This window comes from Pleurodeles waltl, chromosome 10 (genome assembly GCF_031143425.1).
Source record: "Pleurodeles waltl isolate 20211129_DDA chromosome 10, aPleWal1.hap1.20221129, whole genome shotgun sequence".
In the NCBI taxonomy this organism is placed as follows: Eukaryota; Metazoa; Chordata; class Amphibia; order Caudata; family Salamandridae; genus Pleurodeles; species Pleurodeles waltl.
The window spans coordinates 981,757,111-981,776,386 of NC_090449.1; the positions used below are offsets into that span (position 1 = coordinate 981,757,111).

At 42.3% G+C, this 19,276-nt stretch overlaps 1 protein-coding gene across 2 annotated transcripts in view; it reads left to right on the forward strand.

Annotated features, from left to right (window-relative positions):
- Window positions 1-19,276, forward strand: part of VWDE (von Willebrand factor D and EGF domains) — a 388,413-nt gene that overhangs the window by 261,811 nt on the left and 107,326 nt on the right. For both annotated transcript variants that reach the window (XM_069211824.1, XM_069211825.1), the window contains 3 exons: window positions 7,919-8,055; window positions 13,718-13,873; window positions 13,975-14,079. In XM_069211824.1, coding sequence (XP_069067925.1) covers window positions 7,919-8,055; window positions 13,718-13,873; window positions 13,975-14,079 — 398 coding nt within the window. The remainder of the gene's footprint in view (window positions 1-7,918; window positions 8,056-13,717; window positions 13,874-13,974; window positions 14,080-19,276) is intronic.

Sequence of the window (19,276 nt, forward strand, 5' to 3'; positions counted from 1 at the left end):
CGGCTAGGAGGGTGATGTTGTCTGCACACTATATGGGAACAGGGTGAAGCAGCTTAGACAGCATGAATGGATGAGCTTAGAGGGATGGATGATAGGGCATATCAAAACATGAACACCAAGGAATATTATAGAAGGCATGTTGTGAGTTCATAAAATGAAAATTAAGTGAAGCAAAGCAAAGCAGAACATATATCTCAGCACGATCATGACAACAGGGGGGCAGCCAGGGCTCTTTACCCATTTTAAGGCCTCATTCTTGAGGTCCCCATCTGTTCTGTCCTAAAAGAGGTAATGTGGCCACACCCGTAAGTGGCACCAAATGCTCTGATTTTCTCTTTTCCCAAAACACATATCTCCCTAATTCCATACCGCTCTTTTGATCAGACACCAAAGAGAAACCCCTGCCACCACAAAAGCTTCTGACGTGTCTGTGGGTCAAGATATACATGAAGAACTGTGACAAGGCATATATGAGAATACATAGACATAATATGAGAACTATATAAAGATATAAAACTCAGTGAGGACTGAGATTTGTATATGATTAAAGTGAGGGGGAAATACAGATGCATGGAGATACATTATAAGATTAGACACCACGCAGAAAGGTCTGGGGAAGGAGAACAGAGTTTATTTGACTGGCAACTATAAAATGGATTGATTAAACAGAAACTTCCTGAAATCGTTTTGAAAAGTGTTAAAGAGAAAGTAATTTGGTGCTGAATGACTGGAGCCATTATCTTTTTGGTCAGGTGTTTAAAGTAACTTATTCTGCTTGTTCTTATGAAACATTTGTTTGGGACTAGGATTAGGGGGCAGGCCAATCTGCAAGTAGACCTTGTCAGCCAATATTTGATGTTATTCCAATGAAAAAAAGACTTATGGATGTAAAAGGTTTCTTGATGTAAGTTTATCCGAGTGGGGGCTTTTCATATACAAACTCCATAGTGCTTCCCATACCCCACCAAAAGCTTGATGAGAGCCACTGGTGACTTGGTCTGATGTGATTAAAAATATAGAAAGCAAATTTGAATCAATAGGCAAAATACTTAGCCAACAACTTTATTCAAAGAAGGAACTTAAAGCTCAGAATGGAACTTTTGATTCAAAGCTGCGTTTCTGGCAAGGAGAAATGTCAGTGTCACCTTGAGAATTGTTTTCTTGTGGTGGTGGGGGAAGGGGCAAACAGGTTGAAGGTAAAACTGATGGGGCCACCTACAACAGGATTTTGTGAAGAGGGGGTGTGCATGTGTTTGTTATACATATTTTGCCACCTAGTGGTTGAATCTGGAATTGTTGCCTTTTTGTCTTTTTTGAGTGGACATTGATAACTTGGTGTTGTGTCCCTCCTCCAATAACAAAAATACAAAACAGAATAACAGAAAAGGTTCATCATGTTTTCAAAATAATAAAAGACATATAAAGCAGTCTACCTAGTGCAAAAAATGAGTACACCAATTTAAACAAAAATATATAATTCATGCATTGCAAAACACAATCCGGAGGACATAACCCATTATTAGCACAAAATAAATTATTCAAATACCCCTTCCAATAAAAGATAATAAAAAGAGATGATATCAATCTCAATCTCAATCAAATTATGTCTCTTTGGTATTGAGTTTTATTAATTCATTGACATGCTTTGGCGGTATTTGTATGTTTAAAACCACTTTCTTCTGAACAGCACATTATTTAAAACATCTTTTATATATAATCCTCCCTGCTACCCCAGTAGGGATTTAATTATTTTTATCTTAAACATGACCAGCATGTTTAGAGAAGTGTACACCTTGGTCCTCTAAGATGTCCTTCTTAAAACAAGAACACAGAATCAAAACATGGAATTTGTTTTGCTGCAATTGCAATTGCAATTGTAATTGCATTCATATAGTGTTTACTACCCCTGGCAGGGCAAGGAAGGGGTTTATGCTGGGCAGTACGCTGCTCCAGAGCCCAAGGTTAGTGATAAATTAAGGGTCATTGGTTATTGTTAGTTATTGGGTTTAGGTTTGTGTGCTTAGCAAACCATTCTGGGCATTTATTCCAGTTTCTTTGTAAAATATTACATTAACAGGAGTTAGGTGGAGTCAGTCAGTCAGTCAGTCAAATAACTTTATTCGGCAATTGCCATAAAAGTGCAAACCAAGACACATTTACCGATCTATAAATAATATAAAATAAAACTTAAAACCATTACTAATTAGGTTAGTTAGGTGGAGTCATTAGTGATGTGTCAGTATGTGAGTTCATGTAGATGGTCAGTGGGGCTAGTAGATGAGCTTAATGATTTAACAAATTGTTAGGCTGCAGGGGTATGACTTTGAAGGAAGGAGATGTTGGGATCTTTGATAATAATTATAGGCAGTTCTCAGATATATAATCACAAAGATTAATGCAAGCATGCAGGTTATTAAGAGAAGGTTGTAGTCGAAGGGAGGATGCATGGAGTAGATGGAAAGAAAGGAGATGGCCATTTAAAAGAAAGAAGGAGAGACGCCAGTCAGAACTTAGTTCAGTGTCCATAACCATAGTGATAATACTGTTTTTTTAAAGGCACTAGAATCAGAAAAACACTTCTATCCACTGCTAGGCTGTGACTTAGCAACTGATCCAGTAAGGCCAGGAAAGCATTAAGTAATAGTTGTACTCATATATCAGGAAGTAGCACAAGCTTTAGGCTGTCCTTGAATGAAGACGTTAACTCATGAAATATGCAATTTGAGAAAATTGTTATGTTATGTATGTTTGTAAAGTGCACTATCACTTGCAAGGGCATTCTAGTGCTGAGTAGGGATGTGTGCCAAGTCCTATCTGAGGTAGGTTGGTTAATTGAAAAACCAGCTCTTCAGCTTCTTGTGGAATTCAAATAGAGCGGTATAGGCTCTGCTGTGGAGATGGAGTTTGTTCTATGCATTAGAAGCAATGTTAGAAAATGCATGTCCTCCTGATCTGGTTCTGTGTATGTGGGGGATGTTGAAGAGTGGGAGTCCTGCATAGTGGAGGTGTCTGGATGGTTGGTGGAAGGTGGGTCCTGAGCTTTGAAGTGCCTTGGATATGTGTTCGGGGAGTTTGAACTGTGCACATTTGTGTATTGGAAGCCGGTGTAGTTCCCTGAGGTGTGGTGTAATGTGAGTTATGTGTGGGAGGTTGAAGGTAAGTATTGTGACTGAATGTTCAGTGGTACGTAGTCTTTTGGTAACTTATTCAGATATCCTAGCGTAGGGTGTGTTCCCTAGTCCAATGTGCTGGTGGATAAATAGTGCTAACATTGAAAAGGGGATTCTACAACACTGGAGCTGATGTCTTTTGATGTTTATCCTTACGCGTGGCTCACAGCTTTAAGTATAAGAAGCAAAGCAGTATCCCTTTGCATGCCCATGTTGTAGAATAGACAACTTTCCAAGACAGGGGACGCATATTTCCTTCATTCATGAGGCTTGAAGGTAGAAGATAAGACATCTAGGCAAGGGGGTGGTGCCTTGGCAGCTCCCTTTAGAAATTAAATGAAGACTTTGTTAGTAAGGAGCAAGTGATTAGGCTGGCTGAAACCCTGCCTACAGGGGGTAGGGGGCGGGCTGAAATGCAGGCTGTTGTATAAGGTGAAATGTGTACATATAGGTAGAGCCCAGTATTTCTTGCTTACAGGCAAATGAAGAGAAATCGCACCTCACTGTGTGCGTTCTGGGCAGCTGTTGCAATATCTTACTAAGTAGCCATTATTTCCTTGCTTTCACTTTGGAAGCATGACTGCTGAGATTATTTGCTTATGGTTTGTAGATATAGACATTTTTGCATGCCTGAACTGATGTTAGCTGGGGATAGCATGTGTTTGTAAAGTTGAATTTAGTAGGAGAAAAAAGAAAGGGATTGGACAGACCAGTCAGTGTGAATACGGTTAACAGTAAACTGGGGGCTCACAAACAATCGCCCAGTGTTTGTGAGAACTGCTCTGCTGTTGTCCTTCAAGAATGGAGAACCAATAAAATTAAGGTCTCTCTGCAGTATGTGATCTTTGAAGCCTGGTATGTGTTGAAAGTGAGGTCAATCATTTCTTCAATGAATGTTTTGTCATTACCTGGCGTGTGTTATAGCAAAGTGGTTGTGATGTCATAGGAATGTGATCTCACACCAGTAAACTGGAGGCATTTAAATTAACCTTTCAAGGTAATTTGTGAGATAAAATTAATACAGTCGCTGTTTATTGTAACCATTCAATCCAACACGATTTTCTCTGTCTGTGCAACATTTTTAATTATTGGAGGAATAACGTATGCATAGGCGATGTGCTGAGTAGGAGAAATAGCTATTGGTAAGCAAGTGGACGATGAGGACAATATTTTGCAGTCTGATCTGATTTAGATGAACCATTAACAGTTGCTCATCTGCACATATGTAGAAAACATTTTAGCATATTTGATGGCGTGTTATTATTGAGTAATTAGTAAATACTGTGTTTTCACCCTAACGCGGTAATCATGCTACGTATCACTGATTAGTGTATGTACTAATGCATTTAGTGTTCTTATGGCCACTTTACATATTTTGGGCCAAATGTACGTAGATGCAATTTTGCATTTCCTAAATAGCGACATCATTGACATTGCTATTTAGGAAATACAAAATGCTATGTATCGAAATACTGATGTAGGAATCGCTATTAGGAAATCTTAATTATGAACACCATGCATTTGTAACAATGGGCCAGTTTTGCATTTCCTAAATATCAATTTCCTATTAGGAAATTTCTACTTTAGAAATGCAAAACCAAGGATGGCTATGGGCAAAAGGCCCCCCGAAATTCATCCCAGAAATTGTGGAGAACATGTAGAGCACACGTGCCCTGGGGGCATGTGTGTGCTCAGTTTCACTTTTAAAAAAGCATTTTTGGATGCTTTTAAAAAAAAATTACACATGGTTACCATTGACTAGAAGTTAATGGTAATTTCATTTCCTAAATGCCCAATTTAAATCTAGGAAATGCTTTGTACAACTGAATAGGAATCACAAGTAGGTAATCCAAATTACGATTGCTACTAGGTAGAGATTGCAGTTTGCAATTCATCAACAGGTTTTGTACATCTGAAAAGCCCATTTAGCATTTCTTAATGGCCCAAAATAGCGATTCGGACCATTAAGAAATGCCAAATGGTTTTGCAAATCAGGCCCTTTGAACCTAGTTCCCTGCTATGTGAGTGGTAGAATGATCCTGGCTTGATTGAACTATGGAAAGTGGCGAAGGACTATGAAATTTCGGCTTGAGATTTGAGAGAAAAGTGTCACCCGCCATCTCCAGTAATAATGACTGTGGAAAAACAGCTCAGGGAGTCATCATGCTATAGCTGCACGGAGACGGACTCAATTTGAGGCAGCTGCAGTGAGTCTCTGGAAAGTGGGTACAGGGGTTTGGAGATATGTGCACTAGAGGAGTGAATGTGAGGGGTTAGTGACAGCCCGGACACAGGGCTTAATTTGTAAAAATTCATTTCCCTGCCAGCGCTGCCAATACAGTACCAACAAAACTATATCAAACTCCTATAAGTGTGGCAATTCAGACTATTCCAGGACCTTTGGGGGGGGCCCTGAAATAGGTGGTTGGATCGAGGATCTAGAGGAGTGAGTGGCAATCTACGAAATGTGTATAAAGATGAATTAAAGTGACCACAGATGATGACTAAGCTATGTTCAAGATTTGTCGTAGCTCACGACTAATTCCCCCTTTAAACCTATGACTGGCATAGTACATCTGTTTGGCCCTGGGACACCTCACACCTTAGACATGGTTAAGAAGTCCATGTGCTGAGGAGCTGCACCCTGGATGAGGGCACTGGTGTTAACCATTACCACGTGACTTCTACCCCTTCAAAATGTCTCATTATACCAGCTGTACACTAATCAGACAACAAGACTTTGAGAAATTCATCCATTAACCCTTGTCCTTTGATAGGTGAGGCTTTGAGGTCGGATTTAAGTCGGGGACACAAAAAGTGTCAGCAGACTCCTTCGATATCCGGATATTAAGAGTGAACATTTAACGTGATAGCTTAGTTAACTGAGTCGAGCAAACCCTCATTGTAAAAATAAAACGAATTAAAAAAATAAATACATTAATCAAACATTTCAGCAACTGATGGTAAAATCTAAGAGAAGTTAAGATACTGCTTTCATGAAGTCAGGCCTCGTAACTCCTCAGGACATATCATGCAAGGCTACAGTAAGTTAAGGTCCTTTTTCATCTGCTCCCTTACACTATGGAATGACGCAATTCACTCGAGGCTCGTGACTTAGCAACTCTAATTCAGAAAAACACTAAAACCCTGGAATTTCAAGAACATTTGACTTAACAAAAACCGTCAATTCACCCCTCATTACTCTCGTAGCTTTCCTCTGTGGTTTGGGGTCTGATATAGCCTCCCCATTTGCAAACCAGTGATGTGCAATTTGCACACTGGCCGGCTTACGATTGGGACTGCAGTTTTCAATGTGACGTATGACCTGTCAAATAAATATTAATTATGCAGGTCACAATTTGCTACCTTTTGTTAATGGCTGGCAATGCAGGAATGGTGGTCTGCATGGGCAGAAGACATCGATTCCTGGGTATACTTTCCGAAATGGGCACATTTTTTAAAGCAGTCCATTTCAATTTAAGACACAGTGGCGGTCATTCTGACCCTGGCGGTCAAAGACCGCCAGGGCGGAGGACCGCGGGAGCACCGCCGACAGGCCGGCGGTGCTCCAATGGGGATTCCGACCGCGGCGGTAAAGCCGCGGTCGGACCGGCACCACTGGCGGGCTCCCGCCAGTGTACCGCCGCCCCATTGAATCCTCCAAGGCGGCGCAGCTTGCTGCGCCGCCGAGGGGATTCCGACCCCCCCTACCGCCATCCAGATCCCGGCGGTCCGACCGCCGGGATCCGGATGGCGGTAGGGGGGGTCGCGGGGCCCCTGGGGGCCCCTGCAGTGCCCATGCCACTGGCATGGGCATTGCAGGGGCCCCCGTAAGAGGGCCCCTAAATGTATTTCACTGTCTGCTGCGCAGACAGTGAAATACGCGACGGGTGCAACTGCACCCGTCGCACAGCTTCCACTCCGCCGGCTCGATTCCGAGCCGGCTTCATCGTGGAAGCCTCTTTCCCGCTGGGCTGGCGGGCGGTCTGAAGGCGACCGCCCGCCAGCCCAGCGGGAAAGTCAGAATTACCGCCGCGGTCTTTCGACCGCGGAACGGTAACCTGACGGCGGGACTTTGGCGGGCGGCCTCCGCCGCCCGCCAAGGTCAGAATGAGGGCCAGTGACTGCTTTAACACAAATTTGTTTGCCATTTAGTAAGACATCTGGGTGGGTAGGCAGTAGTTCTCTGGACAACTGCCTGCTTCCCCCATTACCCGATGCCTTTAACATAAGGTACTCCAGGGAACACCTTCCGTTTTGGGAATCAGTTACCACCCTAAATCGGGGATCGGTAACTCATCTATGATGTGCACCCACAGTTCCAGTCATAAACTATTGATAATATTACTTTCCAAATCTCAAATAGTATGCGGAAACCCCTTTCAAGACCCATCCTTTTTGTGAATCTGAAAGGATCGCAAAAGCTCTTTTACGAGTTTGAAACATTTTCCAAACTCGTAAAAGTGCTTTTGCAATAAAGAAAAGCCCCTTTGAGGTCGCAAAAATGTGAATTTGTAACTCACAGAGCTTGCGACAGTAAAAGGGCTTTGTACATCGGACCTTAGGGAAATTCAGAATGTCTCAGTCAATAAAGAATTCGGTTTCTCTACAATTGTTTGTTATCCTTTTATATGTGGTGTGTATTCTCTACATCGTTTAAATTCATATAAAATATGTTTTTCTGCACCCTTACATTTTTTTGTGCATTGATTGACTAAACCATCTTTTACGTTTTGATCCTTTTAAAGATCAGGTCCCAGAAATCATAGAACTTGAGAATGCTGGTCTATGTGATGTACGGCAGTATGACTGCACATCTGTCAGAGTTTTCGGTCAAGGATTCAGGGAGTCACCCAACCTGAAATGTGAAGTGGCCAAACAGCAGGTATGTTAGCTATGACATCACAGGCACTAAATGTTTTCTATGAAAGTCTATTTATAATTCATTGCTAATGTGAAAACTGAGAAATGTACAACTCCTTTAAGACTCTAGAAACGTTTTTCTGTGTCTGCAGTGTGCAAAGGGAATTTTAACTCGAATTAGTATATAGTCTGGTTTTCCTCTAGCAGAGTAAACCTACCCTGGAAAAAAGAATGGGCTGTTTTGGTTTCTCCACCTATACAGAGGGAACAGGTTTCACAGAGAGGGACCTGGGAAATAGTTTGAGCGGGCTTGCATTTCAAACATAGACAAAGCCAAACGTCCAAAGCAAAATCTTCCAACTTGCACAGCATTTAAATGAACCCCACTACAGTCGACGTCACCCATGAACCACAAACTCTTAAATCACATAGGCCCTCATTATGACATTGGTTGCAAATGCCGCCTACCGCCACGGCAACGGCTGCCAACATACCGTCGCCAAGGCTACTGGCCGCCAACTGCATTATGACTGTAGACGGAATACCGCCAGAACGCTGGCGGAATTCCGTCGACGGCCATGGTGGAGGACGACGGTAAGGGCTGCTGCCAGCAGCAGCACCATGCCAGCAAAACACTGCTGACCGTATCATGTTCCATGATACGGCCAGGTGGTGTTTTTCTGGCGGATGCTGCTGCTGGCAGCAGCACCACATCCTGTCTCCTGCCGGAGGACCCCCTGCAAGCAGGTAAGTTGGGTTCTCTGACAGGAGAGGGGGGGTTGGGGGGGTTGTTTGCGTGTGTGGGGGTGTGTGTGACTGTGGGGTGTGTGTGTCTGTTTTTGTATGCGTGCATGTGGGTGTGAGTCGCATGGAATGTGTGTGTGTATGACTGAATGTGAGTGTACGTGTCTGTTGTGTGTTGTGAATGCATGTGCGACAATGTATCTTAGTGTCTGTTGCTGTGTGTGGGTATGTATGTGTGCATGCGTGGGTGGATGTGGGTATGAGTGTGTGTATGTGTGTGTTTTGCGTGTACGTATGTGTGTTTATGCTGGGGGGTGGGGAAGGGCTGTGGGGAGAGGGAGGGGAGCGGGGGAGACCCCTATCAGTGCCAGGGAAGGAATTTCCCTGGCACTGATAGTGCCTACCACCATGGTTTTCGTGGCAGTAAGATTGCCACGAAATCCATGGGGGTAGGCGGGGTCATAATCCCGAGGGTGGAATCGTGACAACTGCCGGGCTGGAGACCGAAGTCTCCAGCCTGGCGGCTGTTACAACCCTGGCGGACGGAGCGGTACATTGGCGGTTTGGCTTGAGCCAAACCGCCATTGTCATAATTTGGAAAAAGGTACCGCCAGCCTGTTGGCAGTACCTTTCCCTAAATTAACGCTGCCCGCCAGGGTCGTAATGACCCCCATAGTCTTCATAAATCCCCCACACACAATGAAGGCCAAAGTCTCCAGTTATGCTAACTGGGGAGACGGAATACCCACAAGATCACAGATAAAATGACCTATGACTTTTGGACTATAAATTCACTCCCACCGGTCATGCCGAGCCCAGGTTGAGTGGGCAGTAGCCAGCCTCTCTCAATAGAGGGTACCCTTTGTGGGTCAAATAGTAACTAGAGCAGAGATAAAATGCCAAGCTTAAAAGTAAAAATTTGGAGCACATCCAGTGACCTCGATTTATTGGGAAGTCAACTAGTCCTAGGGCCACACTCGTGGTGACAGTTGGACTGCCGCACTCCAGGCAGTCCAACTGCATATATTGCAACCCTGGAGGGCGGACCCACCAGGGGACTGCAGGCACTGCTAAGAATATCATTCAAAATGGACGGACGGCAGTTGGGGTTGTGCTCAGCCACGGCGGCACTGAACTCAGCACCACCATGCTGATTATACCCCCAATTTCCGCCATAATTTTCATGGCGGGGTCCCCGCCATGGAAAGGCTGGTGGTAAGCCAGTGCTGAGGGCCTCAAGGGGCCCCTGCACTGCCCATGTCTATGGCATGGGCAGTGCAGGGACCCCCTGCCCAGCACCCTCGGAATGCGCACTGTCTGCAAAGCATTCCGAGGGTGCTCGGGTGCTACAGCATTGGCCTCAACTCTCTTAAGGAAGCCGAGGGCAATACCGTAGCACTGTTCCCACCTGTCAGCTGGAATGTCGTAGTTCAATGTTCCCATCGGTCAGCCCGGCTAGAACTTTGCAATACGACAGGGGAGGTGCCACCAGCATGATGGTGGCTTCCTGCCCGCGGCTTTGGCTGTCCAGTAGTGGGACTGCCAAAGTTGTAATGAGGCCCTTAAACGTTTATTTTGACTGGAGTTCCTCATAAATGCCAGATAATAAGGAGTTAAACAATCATATGCTGAATACAAGACAACCATAGGCATAATGACTTGACAGATGTTGCTTGTAGGGTTTAAAGAATTACGCTTGTCACTGTGAAGTAGAAATGTAAAAGCAAATAAAGAGCAGTTTTTTTTATTTTTTTAAAGTATGATCACATACAAGATTAGAAATACATACAAAGATCGACATCTCTCCATTTAATGGAAAAGGAGGCTTCTCTGGACGATCTGATCATTTAAAACTTGCACACTTATGAAATAAAAAGCATATTTTAGCCTCACTGGGATGAGGGTTTGGTAAATTATAGAGGAGGGTAATGCAAAGAAGCTTTAAAGAGCAATGTTATAAAGGGGAATGACAAACGAGCAGGTGTGGACAATACAGGTGAATGCTTTGAAATGCCATTTCTGGAACCTCTTTCACTGCCATTCAGACTCATTAGCTCTTTCCAAAGGGGAGAATTTGATGGAGCAAATTTTAAGCTGTCGAAGGGTGAACAGAAATTATACTGCTATTTCCATACTATGGGTGCAATTACAAATCATGCGGGGTGGTTCTTCTACAGGATAAGCTACCCTACACAATTATGAGCTGATCAGGCGTGGACTTGTACCCCGTAACTACATTTGTTCCACTTTCTGAAACAGGCCTGAAGGATGCTGACAAGGACCATCTCCGTAATTTAATACCATGTATGTTTTTACCCATTCCGGGACTGGGACTTGTAGTTAAATGGTAGTTTTGAACCTTGCATTCCCATGCACCCTGTACCAAGCGCCACACAATTGAGCCAATGGTTGTCACCCATATTTTTCTTTGTCCGCAATGAAGTCATTAGACAAACAGTATCTATTTCCATGACCTGGAGAGGATTCTTGATGTTCAAAAAGTTTGCCTCCTACCAACTTACCACTATTGGTCATGCAATAAAATAAAATAAAATAGCTCTTAGCAATATAATTATACTATACTTATAAGTCTTCTTTACTGAAGAGACAATAGCCAGATAGGATTTAGTCACAATCACTCTATTCTGGTGGACTCCATGGTTCTAGGTGACCTGGGAATGCTACTCTGCTCTATTTTTGGCTTTTGGACTTAAAATCAGCCTTTATTAAAAGAAAAAGGTATTTGCTCTGTGAGAAGCATAGGTCAGTGTCAGTTCTTTATATATTAAAGGGGATTCAATTGCTCTACTGCAATACTGTAAAGGTTTGTGTGGGAACAGGAGATAAATGTATATCTAGGATCTCAACAACAAAGGAAGTTTTACCAGGTTTCCTTTGGCTCCCTTACTTCTTACCTTGTTCATCTTGTGACATCCATTCAGAATTAAGCATCATAAAGAGCTTTTCTCAAAGAGGTTGCTTATTGGCATGTTCTCACTATTTTTTAAGAGAATGACATTGCATCGAATATTGCTGTCCTTGGAGATGTCTTTGATTTTTAAAGTGGCTGGAGCAACACTGCATTGGTGTTTAATTGAATGTAATCCTTGCACAATCAAAGAATATTAAAATTATTTCTAAATTAATCCAGAAGGGATGGTAGGAACAGACTACAAATGTTGTCATTCTGGACTGTTATTTAATGATTATTATTGGATGACAGTATAGCTGGGACCATATGGCGGATATCCAAAAATGAACAACAAAAATAACAATGCATAGACTAGTCCAATTCCAGGATTAGCATAGCATTGTGTTTCTTTTGCCCTCAACGAAAGCATATATCACAGTAGTAACTCTTCCATGTGCATACACAGCCCAATTTGATTGCAAGCCCTCTAAGATACTTTGGATGTCATCAATTTATATTTTAGTGGAGGGTATTATTGGTACTACAGTCCATTCCTATTCAAGTGTATTTGATTGGAACTAGTAATACACTCAGACAGTGTTTTAAAGGGACCAATGCTCTTAATATTTGAGATTGCACATGCCCCCTTCAGATACACACTTTCAGTGGATGGCAACTATCATCTCAATGTAAATGCACTTTCCCACACTACAACTTCGATAGAATGACTGTTATTGAGTAAATCCCAGAAAACAGATAGACACAAGAGTGCAGATAGTAAAAGATAAAATTCTAAAATGGTTGTTACAGTAAGATATTTTATCAAGGATTTTTACCATGCCATAGAAGAGAGACTGACATAATGTTGAAACATGTTATAAAGCAAAGGAGCAACTGATAAAAATAACTGGGCTAACTACTTGAAATAACTGAGGTGATGTTCCTTCGTTTAATCACTGAGCATAAAGAGCTCTGCAATTTAGCAACTACATACAATGAGGGCAAGAACCTTGAAGGTAATATAGCACAATTTAAACATAATGTGGAAGAAATGCCTATCCAATGTAGCTATGATATGCTTTGAATGTGTGCTCCCCACAGAAGACTAAGAGATTAAAATAGAATTATTAGAGGCAATTGTTGAGGGGACCAAGGCAACTCTGACAAATCTGAAATAGTAATAATCCCAACACCCAGATTAGAAAGAACATGAGTCTACATTCCGGTGAAGAATTCAGAATGAGAATTCTTTTAACAGAAAATGTTAGGTCACTCCTTAAGTTCAAATATATTAGTCTTTATATGAAGAGAAGAATGAGGTATTTAGACATTTCCAAAGTTGGCTTTTTTGAGAACTGTGCTTTTTTTAATTATAAACTTCATGTATTTCATGGTGTTGGGATGATTTATTTAAAAATAATACATGATAAGTTACATAGTGGATGAACGAAAAATTCTTGCTACATCTACATTTTTAGGAAAGAAATATCTTGGAAAAAATATTGCTGCAATTAAGGTTCTATGAATACACAATTTTGTGAGTGAAATAATATTCCACATTCAGGCATCCACTGTAAAGATCAGGCCTTGTACTGGAAAGGGACTACTGGTGAAGACATTGATGATAACTATCCTGGAACAGAGATATAATAATTATAGTTAATATTAGAAAACAATTTTGACTGGATTTCATTCTAAAATGGAGTGACCATCCAGGCCTTAATGGCATTGAGGTATTCCTCAACTGATTTAGATGATTTATTGGGAAAATAAAATACTAATGGAAAGGTGACCATATGCCAAGAGCGGATTAAGTCATGGCCAAACATTTTATTTGGAATACAAAGGTGCCCAATGGAAGAAATTAGACTGCGTCTATTTAACACATTTCTATTACATCTACATCAATAAATATGCTGATATACAATATTAATAATCAAATTCCTAGAACCTTGAATGCTGGCATTTTGTTGTAAGTTATCACTGTTCGAGCTGTGGTGACATTCTTCTGTTCTGTCTTTGGTTGTAGTATACAGATGGAAAATGGTTTCTTGCAGAACCTCTGTTTACACATGCTGCTTTCCGAAATAGCAAGGCGGTGGACTGTCAGCTCCCTACTGATGGATATCACTCTGATGGCATGGATTTGGTGGATAATAGACCTATAGTAATTTGGCAAATCAAGGTAACGGAAGAACACCCAATCAATTATGACCAATAATTATGTTGATTGATACTATATTATCACTTCAGAAGTTGTGATTCTTGCATGATTACATTTTACAGGTTTCTAATGATGGCTATGTCTACAGTAACCCAAAAACCATGTCCCTGTATGATGGAGCATGCCAAACCTGTGACCCCCAATCTGATGGCTTCTGTACCTTAAAGGTAATATTTCTTCTTCAGCATTGCAAAATATTAATTTGTGTCTCCATTTCTACAAAATTATTTGTCTAAAATCGAATTGTATTGGGACTTTTACATTTAGTAGTTTTCCTTTTTTGTCACTATACATACAGGACGTAAATATGCACATAGTATTTGTTTGTGTATTTTGAAATACAAAATACCCTGTTGATAAATGACTATGTAGAGTGTGCAGAATATTAAAGGATGGCATGGCTTATTTGAGTCACTTTCTCCTCATGGCTACTGTAGACAATTCAAGAGAAGTTAGGAAATTGTTTATGTTAGACAGATCAAACTCTCACCAAGCCTTAATGTACCTTATTACAAATCTTAACAATTCAAACTTTCACATCAGCAACAATCCTATTCTTACTAAGTATGGACCCCGCAGGCAAAAAATGCAAAGTGCTCAAAAAAAGCAACCTATCCTACTAACTTAGCAGATTTTTCTATTTGGGTATTTAGCCATCATTGTGTCATTTGTGTTACCCTCTAAATATAGTAAACACAAGAGAAATGATTTATAAAATGGGTACTGGAAAACTAAGCATTACTAAGCTTTAGATACAGCAATGATAACTGGCACTTTGGGAATATGCATAAACGTATGTGGAAGAATAAGTTAGACATTAAATATGACTGTGCAATAAAACCCAGTAGATCTTAAATAATTAGCACTACTTTGTATCTCCTCAGCATATCAATACAAGTAACACCAAATGTTTCTGCCTCCTTGTTCTATGTTGTGATACAAATTACCTTTGAAATAAGTACGTAAGCTGCTTTTTATCTAGAACACATACAGTTCACAAATCAATTTTTCATGCCTATATTGCATGTCTGTCAAAATAAAAAGTAATGATTTATGTTTATTACATTATGGCCCTCATTACGAACTTGCGGTGGCGGTCTTAAAGAACGCCATATTGCGACTTTGGTGGTTTGGCTAAAGCCAAACTGACGAAATGCCGCCCATAAAGCCAGGGCAGTCGGACTGCCGGGCCAGAGGTGAGCACCTGTGGCCCGGCTGCAGCCGTAATACTGCCATCGGTATTAGAACTTGGCAGACTGCCAGCATTTTGTGGCGGTCACACCAGCACAAAAATGCTGGTGGTCATTCCCCCGGCGACAGGAATCTCCAATTCTGCATGCAGACACTGCTTTTACGCGCCCCCACTCACCCACACGTTCGCTTACATACACACCCACACACTCACACCCACAAACACGCCCATTCATGCACACCCACACTCACATGCACACGCTTGCATGCACTCAAACTGACACAAACACTTGCATGCACGCACTCAAACTGACACATACACTCACATGCACGCACTCAAACTGACACACACACTCGCACACACTCAAACTGACACATACACTCGCATGCACACAATCAAACTGGCACATATACTCACATGCACACACTCAAACTGACACATACACCTGCATGCATGCACTCAAACTGACACACTCGCATGCATGCACTCAAACTGACACCCCCTTCCCTCTCCACATTCACACAAACATACACGCACTTACACACACACACACACAACACTCCCCTCCCTCCCGGCATGCATGCACTCACAAACAGACACAGACACCCCATTCTCCCCCGCATATATACTCACACGCTGACACCACACACATTCACACAACACCTTCCTCCCTTCGGACGATCAACTTGATTCGGCAAGGTGGGCGTCTGGGAGGGCATGGGTCCTGGCGCATTCCTCCACTGGCACCGCACTGCCATGTAGGAAACCGCTGTGCCATATTACGGATTGTAATCCAGTGGGTAGCGTCCTGTTGGCGGGGCAGTGCCAGCAGTGGAAACTGCCTGTATTATGACCTTGGCCAGGCCAACGGTGTTGAATTTCCACCCAAAATCAGGTAGAACTCAGCACAGCGTCGTGATATGGCAGTCTTTTGGCACCTGCGGCTTCGGCGTTCTTTCGAAAAGACCGTCAAAGTCGTAATGAGCACCAAAGTCTTTACATTTGGAAAGTTTATGCATGGGATGTGCTTGTATTTAATGAACAGAATGTGTTTGTGCCTACTCAGATGTACATTTTGACTTACTTTTAACACTTAGCTATACACAGGAGATTTGCAAAATAACTACTCCAGTCATGTTTTGTTCAGTTCCAGTGGATAATTTCTTTTAAAATTATTTGTAAAATTTTGTACATCACCCTCCAGGTGTTTAGCCTCTGTAAGCCAATGTTAGGTGACAAGCTAAGTTCTCCCAAATTTGAAGAACCTAAGTTTTCTATGATGTTGTTTCTCTTTTTTTTACTTTTAATATTGTTGTTTATCTTTGCCTTTTTATTATCCTGTTAACCTCTGAGGTTAGCTTTTTACATTAAAAAGGGGGCATACAATGTGAATTCTGGTGCTTTCTCTTCCAAAATCCAGTTGTCCCAGTATTCACATGCCTTTTCTCTGTTTGGTCTCACAAAATTTAATTAAGATGCACACTTTATCAGGTCCAGTACTTTAAAGCTAGTGTGATAAGATTGACAAAACATATTTTTCAATCAGGCTTATAGCTCAGATTTATCATTTTATTTATTTAGCAATTTATTGAAATATAATGCAATGCTTCCATAGAAGTGGAGCCAGGGTCTTACACATATGTCGTGTCTCTGGACTTTGAAAGTCAATGGTGCCAAAAAGACCTGAAAAGTAGTGACCCTATTTTTAGTTATGATACCGCTCCATCTTGAGGAGGTGCCTAGATATTTCAGCAGTGTGTTTGTTAACCCAAATTCAAATCAAAGGCATTAGAAATGTGTTTGTCAACGTTTGCCTCCTTATCACACTGAGATCGTATTCTGTCAACATCTTGTCCTTAGGGCAACATTCGTCAATGATATTGGAAACATCTTTGTTCTTGAAACAACTACCAGCAGTATAAAAGTAGAAACAGAAAGCTTACTCTTTCACTAAAGACATGTTAGCTTTTGCGTTGAAATCAAAAGACACCAGTATGAGTAAACAAAAGGGTCATGAATAAACTTCAGCTTCAAACGATGATTGAATCTTAGAAGAACTAAAGACAGGCACATCAAAAAAGTCCCAGCACCTAAGGGCATACATGCTGTCGAAACAGTCGTCAGGACTTCTGGTGCTGAAAAAACTTCTCACATCAAAACAGATTTACAAAGAGAGCAAATGTTATTTTATGAGGCCTTCCATGGATATTACAACCAATTAAAGTGGCAGAAAAGATTGGGCCAGACACGTTCACAAGCAGGAAGTCCCAAATGAGAGAATCAAAAGCTTTCTCAATATCCAGTGAGACCTTCACCCTATCATAGTTGGTTCTGGGTGCATCATGAAGGATCTGCAGGTGGCGCCTGACATTAATAAAGGTACTGGGTCCCGGGATAAAGCCTGATTAACCTTCAGGGATTATTGTGCCTATTTGGAGAAAGAGCCTATTAGCGAGTATCTTGTAGTCTAAGTTAAGGAGAGATAGTGGTGTAAAGGAGCGCACATCTAACGGGTCTCACCCGGGTTTTGGAAGGACCACTATCAGTGCCTCCCGCTAAGAGTCAGAAGCTGTCCCCTGGAGTGAGCTTTGTTGTTTACGTCCAACAGGGGTTGAGTTAAATTGGTGGTAAAGGTGGTGTAATACTCCACTAGTAGGCCATCTATTCCCAGTGTCTTATTCCTGGCTATTCGGGCAATGCAGCTCTACCTTTGTTGAGTTGGAGGGGCTCATCAAGCTCAGCATGCTGGAGAGGGTAGTGTTGAGTAAGACCGGTCAATACCAACATCTACAACACAATTAAAATCCCCTCCCCACACACATGGGGCAAGTAGGTCGCAAAAGAGAGCAGGCATAAGTGTGTCTGGGAATCTGCTGAGGCTGCAATTAGGGGCATCATTTTCCACTAAGGACAGGGGCACGCCATCTAATTGACCCTCCAGCACTACATATCTACCCCCGGTCTGTACTATAGTGTTCCAAGGTGCATGGAATCCCTGGTGCTACCCAAATAATCACCCCCAAGGCAAACGCAGAGGTGGTTGTTTCATAGACTTGTCCACGCCATTTAGATTTGAGTTTCTTAAGCTCCTTCTCTGTTAAATGAGTTTCTTGTGGTATGGCAAAGTGGACATGGTGGCGCTGAAGATAGACTCTGTGCCATTTGGTGGCCTTACCATGCCTTGCATATTCCATGTGAGTATATTGTACCATGTGTTTTTTGTATATGGATGTGTGTTTATTACAAGTAATTTAAGCAAAACATTCTACTGTTCATATGGTCCCCGAATGTGGATACTCCTGCCTCCCCCCGCAGTCCCCCAAAACAAAAATCTAACTTCGTAATGAACATTCTTAAATAACACCCCCTAGGCAGGCGGTACAGAAGCCATCTACCAATCCCCTTCAAACAAGTTGTGTAGGTGAAACCATTTTAGGGGTTAAACTGGTCATTTGGAAGTCTCTTCGTGGGTCGCGGAAGCTGAAGTTGTGTCTTACCTCGCAGTCTTAGCCCAGAATAAATGGCATCCCATCCAGACCTTGTATTGAAAGAAATGCAGTGGTCTGTCCAAGAAGAGACCCCCAAAAGAACTTCTGGAACTGATATCAGATACCTTAGTATGGCACCTTGAGACACCGCTTTGGGTCATCCAGTGACCCATGACAGCACCCCACAGTTGGCACCATGGCAAGGCAATGACCAGCCCCCACACTGACAGTCATGTGGCAAGGTTGATTTTGGTGTGCATGGATTAAGTCATGCACCAAGGGTGTTCTAAGAAGAAGCTTGTGCATGCTTGGAGTTAGTTCCGGACTTCTGACGGTGACTGCAGATGAAGAGTGGGAGCTTCCCATATTGGAGGCCAAATATGTTCTGCCCTGAATGCTGCAAAGGAATTGGTAGTGCATTGGGTGGCTTCTCAAATCACTTTGGCTCGCCCCTCTGCCACCTTCATTTTGGTGCCCTCTCCTGGACCCTGTGTGCCATCAATGACAGGGGAGCAGAGTCAGCCAGTCTCCCTCGGTCTCCCCTTGCAGTAGGGGTTGAGCTAGCCCCTTGGCCCGCAGCCATCTCCAGACATCCTCCAGTGAGGTGAAAATATGGGTTTTGCCTCCATCCATCCCTCTGAGTTTTACAGGGAACAGTAATGCATATTTAACTTTCAAGTCTCA